General features: G+C 37.6%; 2 protein-coding genes across 3 annotated transcripts in view; one reads left to right on the top strand and one right to left on the bottom strand.

Moving 5' to 3' along the window:
* Positions 1–1791, top strand: part of LOC127640740 (tetratricopeptide repeat protein 33-like) — a 45217-nt gene extending 43426 nt beyond the window's left edge. For both annotated transcript variants that reach the window (XM_052123462.1, XM_052123468.1), the window contains exon 5: positions 957–1791. In XM_052123462.1, the coding sequence (XP_051979422.1) occupies positions 957–1325 (369 nt within the window). In that variant the 3' untranslated portion in view covers positions 1326–1791. The remainder of the gene's footprint in view (positions 1–956) is intronic.
* A 3436-nt stretch (positions 1792–5227) lies between these two features.
* Positions 5228–15068, bottom strand: LOC127640584 (prostaglandin E2 receptor EP4 subtype-like). Its single transcript, XM_052123223.1, has 2 exons — positions 13991–15068; positions 5228–8303 (listed from the first exon to the last, which is right to left on the bottom strand). Exons 1-2 carry the CDS (start codon positions 14759–14761, stop codon positions 7689–7691), a joined length of 1386 nt encoding a protein of 461 aa, XP_051979183.1. The 5' UTR covers positions 14762–15068; the 3' UTR covers positions 5228–7688.
* Between the last annotated feature and the right edge of the window lie 809 nt (positions 15069–15877).

The following is a 15877-nucleotide window of genomic DNA, read 5'->3' as shown; positions in this document are numbered from 1 at the left end:
GGCCAAACAGTTCAATCTTCATTTCATCAGACCAGACAGCCTTGTTTCACAGAGTCTGACAGTCCTGAAGTTGCTTTTTCCAAGCGGGCTTTCATATGAATTGCACTGAGGAGAGGCTTCCATTTGGCCATTCTGCCATAAAGTCCAGATCGGTGGAGTGTTGCAGTGATGGTTGTCCTTCTGCATGTTTCTCTCTTCTCCACACTGGAGTTCTTGACCATTGGGTTCTTGGTCACCTCTCTTACCAAGGCACTTCTCCCCCGATTGCTCAGTTTGGTCGGGCGGCCAGCTCTAGGAAGAGTACTTGTTGTTCCAAATTTCTTCCATTTCAGAATTATGGAGGCCACTGTGCTCTAGGGAACCTTCAATGCAGCCGAATTGATTATTATTATTTTTTTGTAGCCTTCCCCAGATCTGTGCCTTGATACAATCCTGTCTCTGAGCTCTGCAGGCAGTTCCTTTGATATTGTAGCTTTGTTTTTGCTCTGATATGCATTTTCATCTGTGAGACCTTGTAGACAGGCATGTGCATTTCCAAATCATGTCCAATCAATTGAAATACCCACAGGTGGACTCCAATCAAAATGTAGAATCATCTCAAAGATGATCCAGAGAAATGGGATTCTCCTGAGCTAAATTTTATGTGTCATAGCAAAGGATCTAAATACAATCAATGTGATATTTCTGTTTTTTCGTTTTAATAAATAATAAAAGTTATAAAAAATCTAGTTTATGCTTTGTCATTATGGGGTATGCAGTGTAGATTGATGTGAAAAAAATAATTTAAAGCATTTTATTTAGCATAAGGATGCAACAAAAAATTAATGTCTCTGAATACTTAATGAATGCACTGTAAATGACCAACAGGATAATATGTTTGTAGTGGTTGGGTGTCCACAAACCTTTGTCCACATAGTGTATATGCACATGCTAAATGGTCTTTGTGTTCATTCCAGGCTGTGCGGTCCTTTCAAGTTGCAGTGCATCTTTATCCATCCCAGTGTGCCCTCTGGGAAGAGGACTTAAACTGGGCTTTACAGCTCCAGAAGCAGAAACAAGCCATCCGCCAAAGAGCCACAAAGGAAGATGAAGCCCGGCAGCTCTTTGTGGAAGCTCCTGAGCTGAAGAGTGATTATGATTTTGAGAGTGATGAAGTAATTGAGGCCTGCTCATCCATGGCTGAGAGACAGAAACAGTTTGAGGATTTAAAGAAAATGGCAATTGTTGTGAATGCACAGGGAGTGGCCAAGGAGGTGGTTGTCGAAGATGACAAAAGACCCACTTCCTCATCACAAAGTGTTTTGGTGAAGGCACGAGGACTCTGAGAGAAATTATATGTTTTTGTCTCTTCTGTGTATATTGTTTAGAGTATGTAAATACTGTTGATTTGATCCTCAAACGTTCTGATTGGCTTTCTTGTAGTGTATAATGCATTTAAAGTTGCCAGTGAATTTGTGGTGTGCTGTTTTTTGTTTTTAAGTAGGATTTTCTTTTTTTTTCTTTTTTTTTTGCAGAAGAAGATAATAATGGAAAAAGTGTTTTAGTAAATTTTATTTAGTTCCCATAGTGTACTGCAGGATCAAATTTTGTCATAACAGCTCAAAGAACTAGTAAGCAGCCATTAATTTGGTTCAAATGGAGAGTTTATGTCCCTCTTCTATGTGTATTGTTTAGCGTTATTGTGTTTTGATTGATACTCCAGGTTTCTGATTAGCTTTAGTGTACTGTGTAAAACAGTTACTGTTGTTGGTGAGCTTGTATTGTGTGTACCAGATACTCAGAGAAATTAAAGCATCAAAAATGCTTACTGTGTGGACCATTTTCATCAAACAGAGCATAAATTCCTTCCTTTTACTGATGCGTCAACTGTTTTTCCATTTAAATACAGATTCGCTTTTAAGTTCCCACAAAAGCAAAACAATCCCCTCTTAATGTACGCTTCTGATTAGGAATGTCATCATTCACAGTCAGCTATGTTGCAGTTCCGTTTTATATATCAACCTCCTCTGGGAACTGGAGCGGTTTAAAAGCAGTATGAAACTCTGCTCGGCCAAGACCGAGCGGGAAAAGCAAACTATACACCCACACACAACACAAACAGAAATGGATCTCTTTTGCTCTATTAGCATTATTTTCTGTGTTGGGATAGTGAAACTATTAAGAGATAAAGATCATTTTAATGCTGTATTGAGTTAGGCTACGAGCTGTAGAGCATGCAGAAGTGGAGGGAGGTCATGCAGACCACAAAGAGAAGTTATTTAGCCCATACCGTGGGGAGAGATATAATAAATTGACTATTTGTCATTATAGAGATATATGATGGACATAGAAAGCAGACTGCCTCTAAGTTGCTTAGTTATCCATAAAAATAAATGTTTTAGGTCTTCATCTGAGGATTGGATCTATCATTTGGTTCAATAGTCAAACAGAATGGCTGTTGGGATATATCTGTAAAAAGTTAAGCTCCAGGCATTGGCCTCTGTAAAGATGGCAGAATTCATACTAACATCTGGACTGCTTTACACATTTGTTTTTAATTTGTCACACAGGGTATAAAATCACATATACTGTAGGAAGATGATTACATGAAAAACAAGGTGTGTTGCTCTCTTACAGTGAAAGATGAATAAATATCTGCAGAATTACTTAGTTGTTAATGCTAGTCTAGAAATGACACAATTTTAATTTTTGTGTGGTTGATATATTTTTGGAAGAAGATCTCCACTCTATCGGACGGTCTGTAAAATGCAATTGAATGGTGTCCAAACTTTGAAGCTTCAAAAAGCATGTAAAACAGCATAAACGGAATCCATTCTCCAGTGGTTTAATCCACATCTTCTGAAGCGATCCAATCGATTTTAGGTTATAACAGTCTAAAGAGGTGAGAAGTACACTCACCTAAAGGATTATTAGGAACACCTGTTCAATTTCTCATTAATGCAATTATCTAATCAACCAATCACATGGCAGTTGCTTCAATGCATTTAGGGGTGTGGTCCTGGCCAAGACAATCTCCTGAACTCCAAACTGAATGTCAGAATGGGAAAGAAAGGTGATTTAAGCAATTTTGAGAGTGGCATGGTTGTCGGGCCGGTCTGAGTATTTCACAGTCTGCTCAGTTACTGGGATTTTCATGCACAACCATTTCTAGGGTTTACAAAGAATGGTGTGAAAAGGGAAAAACATCCAGTATGCGGCAGTCCTGTGGGCGAAAATGCCTTGTTGATGCTAGAGGTCAGAGGAGAATGGGCCGACTGATTCAAGCTGATAGAAGAGCAACTTTGCCTGAAATAACCACTGCTACAACCGAGGTATGCAGCAAAGCATTTGTGAAGCCACAACACGCACAACCTTGAGGCGGATGGGCTACAACAGCAGAAGACCCCACCGGGTACCACTCATCTCCACTACAAATAGGAAAAAGAGGCTACAATTTGCAAGAGCTCACCAAAATTGGACAGTTGAAGACTGGAAAAATGTTGCCTGGTCTGAGTCTCGATTTCTGTTGAGACATTCAGATGGTAGAGTCAGAATTTGGCGTAAACAGAATGAGAACATGGATCCATCATGCCTTGTTACCACTGCGCAGGCTGGTGGTGGTGGTGTAATGGTGTGGGGGATGTTTTCTTGGCACACTTTAGGCCCCTTAGTGCCAATTGGGCATCGTTAAATGCCACGGCCTACCTGAGCATTGTTTCTGACCATGTCCATCCCTTTATGGCCACCATGTACCCATCCTCTGATGGCTACTTCCAGCAGGTTAATGCACCATGTCACAAAGCTCGAATCATTTCAAATTGGTTTCTTGAACATGACAATGAGTTCACTGTACTAAAATGGCCCCCACACTCACCAGATCTCAACCCAATAGAGCATCTTTGGGATGTGGTGGAACGGGAGCTTCGTGCCCTGGATGTGCATCCCACAAATCTCCATCAACTGCAAGATGCTATCCTATCAATATGGGCCAACATTTCTAAAGAATGCTTTCAGCACCTTGTTGAATCAATGCCACGTAGAATTAAGGCAGTTCTGAAGGCGAAAGGGGGTCAAACACAGTATTAGTATGGTGTTCCTAATAATCTTTTAGGTGAGTGTATATTTCTCAATCATTTCCAAGTCTTCACTGAATGATTGTTAGATATAATGCATTCATACAGATTTCATGTTGCCGGATTGGAAGCAGATCTGTAATTCAAATAAAATTTTCTATACATAATTTTTTTTTATTTAGGCTCTATCCATTTTAATTCTGATCCCAGAATGTACAAAAGTTAAGTTTAATAAGGGTGGGTGATATACAAGTTGCAGTGTTGCCCGACCTCGCAAAAGCCCAAAGCAACTTGCCTCACCCATAATAGGCGAAAATAAGCAATTACATTTTTCCAATGTGGGGGATTAGTCAGGATAGAACTGATAACAAGCATAGTTTACAGTAGCCTAAATAAAATAATGTATTTTTAATAAATATATTTGTAATATGAAATACATAAAAAAATATTTAAAATATACATTTGGCCGTCTAAAATCAATTACTAGCCTTAATCTCTCTCTATTGCATGTATGCACACACTGCGTGGACACGTTTGGACTAAAGATCACTTTGTGCAGGCTAATTATTTTTATTTGTTTTAAACCTTGGTGAACATGCACAGCCCATGTTCATCTGGACCTAATTAAGTCCTGAATATATATAATATTATATATATATTATACTGATTAGACTTTTCCCCCCACTTTTATGCATATATCCAGGGCATTCTGACACCTCTTTTAGCCAGGAAAGCCATCCTCAGGAGCGTCCATTCATTGCTCTTGCCTCTTTAGCTGTAAGAAGTCATATGAAAACAAAATTGTCACTAAGTAAGGCCTAAATAAAAAATGTGTATGTATAAATAATTTTATTTGAATTACAGATCTGCTTCCAACCCGGCAGCATCAAATCTGTATGAATGCATTATATCTAACAATCGTAAAGACTTGGAAACAACTGAGAAATATACTTCCTACCTCTAACATTTTTCTTTGTATCTGGAATAACCATCATTATATATACTAAAGTTGTTAAAAGGTCTTCATTGACAGAAGGCTAGATCACCAAGGTTCAGTTAGGGAAAGAAATGTGTGTTGCATCCGGAATAAGTGAATTTCCAGAAATATAAAAATGCATGTCTTAATGATAAGAAATATGAAGCACCTCACTTCAGTTTCTTTATTTTCCTTAAAAGTGACTTTTGTAGACAATAAAAAACTGTTTAAACAGTAATGCAAAAATGGATCAAATAATGAATTATCATCCTACAAATTACTTAATCAATATTTTGCCTTCGATTGTCAATAGAAGTTGAGAATGTCTTGTTTATTACAGCTGCAGTCAATATGGCAGAATAATTGCTTTGTAAAACTGAGAACTTTATGATGACTTTTTTTAATGCTACTTTGCTCAGATTATCATAATGGTTGTTCATTAAAAAGCAGACTGGGGTTCTGCTTTCAGTTATCTATTTGACATCTCAATCCCACAATTTATTTCTGAATTAGATAGCTATTGTGCATTTTGAATAGTCTATTCATCAAAGGTATTAAGTAAGACAAGTTTTAAAATTCATGTCTTGCAATTAGTCTGAAAAGATCAATAGAGGTAAATGTACATTGTAATGTTGAATCATTTATACACACGCAACAGTTTGAATCACACCTTGCATTGTTTTTGATGCACATAAAATATGTCAAATGAAATAAAACGTTTCCTATACTTGCTTTGACATGGATAGATGCATGTGAACTTCTCACAGAGAAGAAACACCTACAGTCTAAAAATTCTTCAATAAATAAAAAAAAATACAATAAACAATTCACATTTTAGCATCACAAATATATACAGATTGATCAGTTCCTCCTTGATGACCACTGACTGATCAAGGCCAGAGTGATCAGTTTTTGTCAGTTAGAAGCTGATTTTTCAGTGGTTACTAGGGTTTAAAAGTGCAAAATATGACATCAAAAAAGACATTTTAGATGTCAATAGCTTTCATCTCATTGGTATACATTCTATCATCTGTATCTACATAAAAAGAAAAAAAAATGAAATGCTGTGAATTGTTGTGCTCACATTTTGTATGTTGTGATGTAGTGCTAACATATTTTGTAAAGATCATATTGTCTTTAAACGTGTATATAAAATTGCTTGGTATATTCACATAATAATGTACATATTATGGGATTCCAAAGAATGTACAGTTATGTCAAGCTATATTGTACTCTTTTACATAGTGGACATTTGTTTATGCATCAATGTGTTTATATGATTGTCTGCTCAGCTTAATGCAAGAAAATGGAAATATTTTATTATGCAAGCTGCAGGAGCTTCAGCATGAGAAAAACAAACATGACACTTTGGCCCACTGGCTGGTTTAACTTATGACCTCATCAAGATCTTAACAGAATATCTGCAAAAGGGAACTTAACGTAGAGGTATTTGCTCACAAGGTCATCCATCAAAACGGGGTGGGATCGCTTTCCCTCCCCCTGAATCAAATTCTGAATTTTCTCTGGTCAAAATTAGCCTTCTCTGCAGTTTTCTGTCTAGTCGAGACACATTTATCAGAGCTTTTGTATAATCCTTACAGCATATACTCTTGCTTAACTACAGACATATCTTTTTTAATTATTTCCAGAAAAAGAAGCCAATGTACCTATCCAATAAAATCTCTCAGATGACTTAAAGGGATAATTCACACAAAAATAAAAATTCTCTCATCATTTCCTCGCCCTCATGCCATCCCAGATGTGCATGACGTTCTTTCTTCAGCAGAACACAAAAAAAGATTTTTGAAAGAATTTCTTAGCCCTGTAGAGCTACATTCACGCAAGTAAATGGGTGCCAACATTTTTCACTTTTAAAAGCACATAAAGGCAGCATAAAAGTAATAACTAACTAGTAATAACTTCCAATATTTAGCAATATTGATATAAATATTTATGTCAAATTTTGCAATACATTCTTATACCTACCCAGTAGGGGGAGATATGCATGAAGAATGTGAATCACCAAAAACAGAAGAAGAAGAATGTGAAAGTTAAAGTGGAGATTGACTGATCAGGGAGAATGTTTAGTAAAACAAAAAGTACTTAAATGTTGATCCGTTTCTCACCCACACCTATCACATCGCTTCTGAAGATATTGATTTAACCACTGGAGTCTTATGGATTGTTTTAATCTGATATATGGAGCTTCAAAATTTGGGCATCCATTCAGTTGCATTGTATGGACAAAAAGAGCTTAGAAATTCTTTAAAAATCTTAATTTACAGCAGATGAAAGGAAGCCATATACATATGGGATGGCATAAGTGTGAGAATAAATGATGAGAGAATTTTCATTTTTGGGTGAACTATTCCTTTGACTTGATTAATTTTAAGTGTTCTACAAACCATCCAGGTTGGTTACAGAAACTTTAGTTTAGTACTTTGACTGGTACAGTTCTCTTAAATATCCGTTCTATATTTTTATGCATTCTTTGGGAGTTATGGTTCCATTTGAAAACACTCAGATTGAGCTCTTGAAATGTTTTCCACCAACAGAAATCATGCTCTGTTCAATCAAGCTTTTAATAAAAATGAAGAGTTTCTATTGGGCACTTTTGAAAAGCTCCCTCCACATTGCTGGCATTCTGTTCAGAGCATCTTTCATATGTGCCTTTCTTGTAAGGTAAGAGCCTCATCTTTAAATGTTACTTGTAAGGGCTGGTGCTTGGAAAACTGTATCTCATTTGTGCTGGAGTGTGTGAGCAAGTGCGTTTTCAGAAAGTCTGTTCTACTTTCCCTCCCTTCTGCCCTGTTATTGGAGCTGTGTCCACTACTGAGGTCCAAGCCCTTAGAGTCACACAGAAGTGCTTGTTTGGTGGAAGCTGAACAAGTCCCACTTTGCATGGAATGAGTGGAGGACCCTTTCTCCTGCCCCTCCTCCAGAGGGTGAATGTACATCTGTGATGTGCTGATAACTTCTGGCAGCTTAGGCAGCACCATCGACGGCAAATCCCTAGACACAACTGACAAATTGCGGACACCACAACCACAGTGAAAATCTGTAGTGCTCCTCCCATGACTTCGCCCACCAATACGGCAGAAGAGGCACTTTATCTTTTCTAGAAGCTTCAGCACAACTGTCTTCCTAAGCAAGATGTAGATCCAGGGGTCAAGAATGGGATTTATAGAGGCAATTCGGATAGCTTTAAGGTCTGGATTCTGCTCCTTTACCATCTCCACAGGGTAACGGTAAAGCTGGTTTACAAACACCTGCACCTAGATGGGAAAAAGAGATGTGATTTAATAATTGTTTTTTTATCTTTATTTATCCTAAATCTGTTTCTGACAGCAACAGCTAATTTATTGGTACTTTTTATTATTTAAACTGTCAAACAAGTAAAAACAAATTGATGAACAGGCCGATTGCATAAAACGTTTTTAGACTCTTACTAGTTACTCGTCTAAAATGTTGGTTTTTTTCAGTCAGTTGCATAAAAATTAGATCAGAGGCCGGTTGCATAAAACTGTTTTAGACTAGTCGTACTAGTTAGTCGTCTAAAATGTTGGTCTTAATTTTTTCAGTCAGTTGCATAAAAACTTAGATCAGTCTAATTAAAGACCAAAATGTAAGACAGCACACCTCAGGCTAACTTTTGTTTACATTCCATTTTGCCATTGAAAATAACTGTCAGCTGAGCCAGTGGGGGCTGAAAGGGGCTTGAGTTGAGACTTGGTTGAAGACTTTGACTTCAAAAATGGTAACAAAATGTTGTGTTTTTAATTATTTGGGTTAAATCACTAAATGTGTTCATTAAAATACATTTTGAAGCATTGTAGTCCTCTAATAAGCAAATATTCTCAGCGAATAAAAAATGTATTGAGCGTCCACTGTCGGCCATTTTTTTAAGCTGTTCAGTGTCTTATTTTTCCCACAATGCAAATTAGACTGTCTTACTAAAGACAACTGTGAGCTTGTTTTATGCAACAGGCTTTCTATGGCATCTTTAGCTAGTCAAACTAATTGTTAGATGCAGTCTTAAGTTAATGGCTATGTTTATGCAACCGGCCCCAGAATCATTTAAGACAAAAATGAAAGACAGCACACCCCAGGCTAACTTTTGTTTACATTCCATGTTGCCATGGAAAATAACTGTCAGCTGAGCCAGTGGGGGCTTCAGGAGAGGGCTGAATGGGGCTTGAGTTGAGACTTTGAAGAAGGCTTCAACTTCTATGATGGTAAAAAAATATTGTGTTTTCAATGTAAATGTCTTAATTGTCCCACAATCCAAATTAGACTGTCTTACATAAGACAACTGTGAGATTGTTTTATGCAACAGGCTTTCAATTATGTCTTTAGCTAGTCAGACTAATTGTTAGACAAAGTCTTAAGTTAATGGCTATGTTTATGCAATGTCACACCTGTGGCCATTTGCATAAAACTGTGTTGGAGTGTTGGGGTGCAGTGCCCCCATTTCAGTAGGCATGCCCCCCTAAATTGGAGTGGTAGAATGGTAAGAGTGGTATTCTCATTTTCCATCCCACTGAGAGTAAAGTGATCATAATAAATAGACCAAACTAATTTTATTTAAACAAAACATCAATGCATTATGACTGCATAATAATATTTAGCATGGTAAAGTTTAATTAAAGTTCAATATTTATTAAATGTTCTCTTATGGTTCATAAGAGATTGTCTGAAAAGTCCACAATCTGTGCTAAATCATCACTGGTGGCCAAGTGTTTAATGCAACTGCTTTGCAAGTTCTGTCTTAAACACTTATTAAAAAGGCATTTACACATTCTAAAGACTGTAAATTGTATGCATAACTTACACTTTAATTGAATTAATGAATGAATGAATGGACACCTTCAACGTTTTAGTGCTGTGGGCATAGTTGAATTACGGACCGGGGAAATGGGGCCCGTGATAACCAGGGTGTCTTGTGGCCCATCAACTTTGAAAATAAATGTTTTTCTTAAATTTGTGAGAGCTTAGATAAGTCCCCCTCAACAGGGCCCTGTGACTATGAGGGCCCCCAGCCCTCTTATAGGACCCTTTTGCCTTCCTGTTTCTAATGACATTTTTTGAGCAACTCTTTAACCTTTAAACGCTGTGCATATCATATTCCATACATTACTTTCTAAAGCCTCTACATCATCATCATGATGTGTATGGAATGTCTACTGTCTCCTGGTGAAAGTTTTCATGCTGTAATGGAAGTAGAACACCTATTATGTAATTTTCCAAAATAGCAACTATCATGTTTTGGTGCACTCTTTTTTTATATGAAATATTTGTTGATTTTGATTTTAACAATTTATTTATTTTTTATTTTTTAAATGATTATTTATTGAATTCAATCAACATGTGTTTAAAATGTCATTATTGTGTAGAAAAATATATTTAATCAGGTTTGAAAATATAATTTTCAGACTATTTTTTAATTATTCAGGCTTTATAATGTTAAACTTTTTTCTTTGTATAAAAGGGCTGTTGAACAAAAACGTTTATTATACAATGTATTGCTATAAAGTGCATGTTTGCCCTACATTACAAAAAAAAAACGACTTAGAAGGTTGGGAAACTTTAAAATAGTTTTAAATGCTTGAAGTTAGAAATTATTTCAGGTTTTACAATAATAAAGAAAGAGAAGAGAACATAACATATTAAAGCAGATTAAAGGGCTTGTGTGAAACTTTTGAGAGCTGAAGTTTGAATTTATGAACATTCTGAAACAAGACTTGTATTTAAATATTCTGTCAATGTAATGTATAGTCTAGGGGATTTTTGGCCACTGTGAAAAGGCTTAAATTATGCCGTAGCAGGGCTTTGCAATGGAAAATAATAATAATAAAGCTGTAGGGTCATTCCAAACAGAATTGACTCAAAAAATGACCAAATTACCACTATTTTGTAGGTATATATGGTATGGATTTACCAATATATACAATAAGCCCTACACCTTTCAAACCTTCGAAGCTCTTACAATAGAGGATAAAGTTTTTGGAGGAAATAGGGTTTAGGGATGATCACCTCTGAATGGAACACACCCCATCATTCAGATGAGTTGAAGATAAAGCAGCGCGAGCCAGAACTGTCTGATCTCTTTGCCGAATTTCACCAAACGCACAATCAACCGGAAAAGAGAAAACAACGCTGCAGAGTTGATCCTGCTGCTTCTCTTGGGAACAACATGACCGAGAATTACTAAATAGTTTACAGGGAAGATAACAAACACCATTAATCACTCACATACTTAACGCGCTGTGCACCAATCACAAGGGAGAGGCACAAATGTGCTCAATAACGAAGAACTGAGCTCAATATTAGCAACCGCATTCTCTAATAAGAGACACACCAAGCGCGCTCAGTGCGCATACACTGACAGACATTATAATGATAAGGAAAAAAACACATTAAAGCATCTTATTGGTTACATATAATTACGATGCATGCATCTTTTTTAAACTCATAGTAACTGAGATATATGCATTTAAAAATGTATTTGTTACACTGGACCATTTAAAATGAACTAGTGAATTTAAAAATGTGCTAAAAAATTCTTAAAAGAATCTTAAAGGAAATTGTGACCATGTACAAGACTGATTTTAGCCTACTGATGAAATGCTAACCTTAAATCTTGATGCAGCCTATCATTAATTTTACCCAAGAATTAAACTGAATTAGTCATTCTAAAGAACAGCATGGCTTAAAGATTGTGAGTAAATCCATAATGTTAGGGTGTACTGACTCATTGAAACCATTATCATGAGCCTGTTTGTTTATATATTTAAAAAAAAATAATAATTTTGTGAATCTTTGGTTATCTTTAAAAAACTGCATGTCCGCAAATATTAAAACAGCAAAACAAAAGTTGATATGTGTATCTGTCAAAATGGTCAAGAACTTTCAGATTGTGAACAGTAGATAAACTTCTGCTTTTTGCTTAAATGTGAATTTCAGACAGATTTGCTCCAAACAAATGTGCCTTTTTTATTTATTAATAATACTGTAACTATAGGCTGCTATCAATATTACAGTATATTGCATAATCTTATTTCTATTTACAGTTAACTGCTCATAAAGTCATATTGTATAAGCCTACACGTTTTATGCAGTAGTTAGAATTTTAAGCATTTCGATATGACCCAATTGCATTTTCGTTTCTCAATATACAGGTGAAAGTCGAAAAATTAGAATATCGTGCAAAAGTTCATTAATTTCAGTAATTCAACTTAAAAGGTGAAACTAATATATTATATAGACTCATTACAAGCAAAGTAAGATATTTCAAGCCTTTATTTGATATAATTTTGATGATTATGGCTTACAGCTTATGAAAACCCCAAATTCAGAATCTCAGAAAATTAGAATATTGTGAAAAGTTTCAGTATTGTAGGCTCAAAGTGTCACACTCTAATCAGCTAAACACCTGCAAAGGGTTCCTGAGCCTTTAAATGGTCTCTCAGTCTGGTTCAGTTGAATTCACAATCATGGGGAAGACTGCTGACCTGACAGTTTTGCAGAAATCCATCATTGACACCCTCCACAAGGAGGGAAAGCCTCAAAAGGTAATTGCAAAAGAAGTTGGATGTTCTCAAAGTGCTGTATCAAAGCACATTAATAGAAAGTTAAGTGGAAGGGAAAAGTGTGGAAGAAAAAGGTGCACAAGCAGCAGGGATGACCGTAGCCTGGAGAGGATTGTCAGGAAAAGGCCATTCAAATGTGTGGGGGAGCTTCACAAGGAGTGGACTGAGGCATAAAATGTCATATTCCTCTTGTCAAGCCGCTCCTGAACAACAAACAAGGTCAGAAGCGTCTTACCTGGGCTAAAGAAAAAAAGAACTGGTCTGTTGCTCAGTGGTCCAAAGTCCTCTTTTCTGATGAGAGCAAATTTTGCATCCAGGCACACAATCCAAGATGCTTGAAGTCCAGTGTGAAGTTTCCACAGTCTGTGTTGGTTTGGGGAGCCATGTCATCGGCTGGTGTTGGTCCACTGTGCTTTATTAAGTCCAGAGTCAACGCAGCCATCAACCGGGACATTTTAGAGCACTTCATGCTTCCTTCAGCAGACAAGCTTTATGGAGATGCTGACTTCATTTTCCAGCAGGACTTGGCACCTGCCCACACTGCCAAAAGTACCAAAACCTGGTTCAATGACCATGGTATTACTGTGCTTGATTGGCCAGCAAACTCGCCTGACCTGAACCCCATAGAGAATCTATGGGGCATTGCCAAGAGAAAGATGAGAGACATGAGACCAAACAATGCAGAAGAGCTGAAGGCCGCTATTGAAGCATCTTGGTCTTCCATAACACCTCAGCAGTGCCACAGGCTGATAGCATCCATGCCACGCCGCATTGAGGCAGTAATTAATGCAAAAGGGGCCCAAACCAAGTACTGAGTACATATGCATGATTATACTTTTCAGAGGGCCGACATTTCTGTATTTAAAATCCTTTTTTTTATTGATTTCATGTAATATTCTAATTTTCTGAGATTCTGAATTTGGGGTTTTCATAAGCTGTAAGCCATAATCATCAAAATTATATCAAAGAAAAGCTTGAAATATCTTACTTTGCTTGTAATGAGTCTATATAATATACTAGTTTCACCTTTTAAGTTGAATTACTGAAATTAATGAACTTTTGCACGATAATATTCCGAGTAATTTTTCGAGTTTCACCTGTATGTATAACAGTGAACCCCTTAAATTTTCACTAGGTACATTTGTGATAAATGACGAAACACTTTGTATTGTCATAGAAATTCTTCTAGGCTATTAAAATCCGTGCTACTGATCTAGTTGTTTAACTTAATTTATGGGCTTCCGTGTACAAACTGATATTTATTAATGTAATTTTCCTGTCCGTACCCATATGAACACACATTGTGCAACTGCTCTAAAGTATAGTCGACTCTCACTTCCTAAAAACAAAGAAAGCCACCAAATCACACTTACCACTAATGGAATGGAACATATGAGTACGACTATAGAGGTTGCTATGAGGACGATGACCATATGTATCTCTGCGCCAGCCAGATGGGCGAAACTCCGCCTGCGCCTGATCTCTGCGATGCGCCCCTGATCCATGCCAAGCGAGGTCCTGCGCACGAAGCGCTTGTGCATCATTAACAGCGCCGCGCACACCAGCACGTTACAGATAACGGTGGCGAGGATGAGAACGGAGCTCACGCCTGCATACATGTAGGAGAAAGTGGCGTTCGTGCTGTCGTTGGTCCGCCAGTCGATGAAACACCACGTTCCTGGATACTGATGCACAACACTCCCCAGTCCCATAGTGGGAAGAGAACAGAAGAGCGCATTGGACACATAGATGGCCATGAGCGTCAAACCTGCCACCCTCTGGTCCACGTAGTGGCTGTAGAAATACGCGTGATTGATGGCGAGGTATCTCTCAATGGACATGGCACAAATAATACTAAGTCCAGCCAAGGAGAAGAAGAGCAAAATGAATCCGGAATACTGACATAGCGGTTCCCCACCGGGCCACACACCATTCACGTAGGTGGCAATGGTCACAGGACTCGCCAGCAGCGTGCCCAACAGGTCGGTTACAGCAAGTCCACACACAAGAGTGTAAAAAGTGGTCTCCTTTTGCTCTTTCCGTGACTTTCGAAGCACTACAATAGCAATCACGTTGCCAACAACACCGAATATAAACATAATGACCGGAATGGTCGGGTCCCGACTGTTCTGCTCGTTGGTCATCACCGAGTTGTTTCTCACAAGCGTGTTGATGGTGAAGTCAGAAAGGTCACTTTACAGGCGCTTTAGATGCATATCTCTTAAACTGAGGACTCATCAGATCGCGCGCAGTCAGTGCGCGATGCCAAAAATCCCACAATCATACTTTCCTCACAATCAAATGAAGTGTATGTACATTTAATGTGTCTTTACGGATAAGCATACATTACTAAATGTTTCGCATAAGGATACATTTTGAGTCGTATATACACGCGATTTTTTCCACAAGTCGAGTCCTCTGTGTCTGGTTGTTTAGGTGTGGAGTCCACAGTTGCCTTCTGTCTAACTAAACTGACACACGTTTTTTTTTTCTTCTTGAAAGCTTTCTGTCAACTCCGCCCCCGAGTTTTAGTGCGCAGTCTTGCACCCTCCTGTCAGTGCAAGTTGACACATACAGTATATACTGGCCAAAAATTTGAATAATGTACAGATTTTTCTCTTATGGAAAGTGGAAATTGGTACTTTTAGTCACTAAAGTGGCATTCAACTGATCACAATTATAGTCAGGACATTAATAATGTGAAAAAAAAAATTTCAGCATGTCTTAAACTACTTCAAATAGTTCTCATCAAAAATGCAGCAAAGACAGCTTTGCAGATCCTTGGCATTCTGTCAGTTTATCCAGTTACTCAGGCTACATTTCACCCCACGCTTCCTGTAGCACTTGCCATAAATGTAGCTGTCTTGTCGGTATTTCTCACTCACCTTACAGTTTAGCTGATCCCACAAAAGCTCAATGGGGTTAAGATCCATAAAACTCTTTACCAATTATCTATTGTACAATGTCTGTGTTTCTTTGCCCACTCTAACCTTTTCTTTTTGTTTTTCTGTGTCAAAAGTGCCTTTTTCTTGGCAATTCTTCCCATAAGGCCAGCACCCCTGAGTCTTCTCTTTACTGTTATACATTAATCTGGTGTTGAGTGGGTAGAATTCAATGAAGTTGTCAGCTGAGGCCATGTGAGGCGTCGATTTCTCAAACTAGAGACTCTGATGTACTTATCCTCTTGTTTAGTTGTACATCTGGCATTTCACATCTCTTTCTGTTCTTGTTAGAGCCAGTTGTCCTTTGTCTTTGAAGAC

This window comes from Xyrauchen texanus, chromosome 4 (assembly GCF_025860055.1).
Source record: "Xyrauchen texanus isolate HMW12.3.18 chromosome 4, RBS_HiC_50CHRs, whole genome shotgun sequence".
In the NCBI taxonomy this organism is placed as follows: domain Eukaryota; kingdom Metazoa; phylum Chordata; class Actinopteri; order Cypriniformes; family Catostomidae; genus Xyrauchen; species Xyrauchen texanus.
Note: the sequence above shows the minus strand (reverse complement) of the source record. Positions and strands in the feature narration are given on the sequence as shown.

Excerpts from the sequence above, each read along its gene's own strand:
- LOC127640584 (XM_052123223.1), bottom strand. The coding sequence starts at position 14,761 with ATGACCAACGAGCAGAACAGTCGGGACCCGACCATTCCGGTCATTATG. Across the intron at positions 8,304-13,990 it reads TATGTTCCATTCCATTAGTG|GTGCAGGTGTTTGTAAACCA; the intron begins GTAAGTGTGATT and ends TTTCCCATCTAG.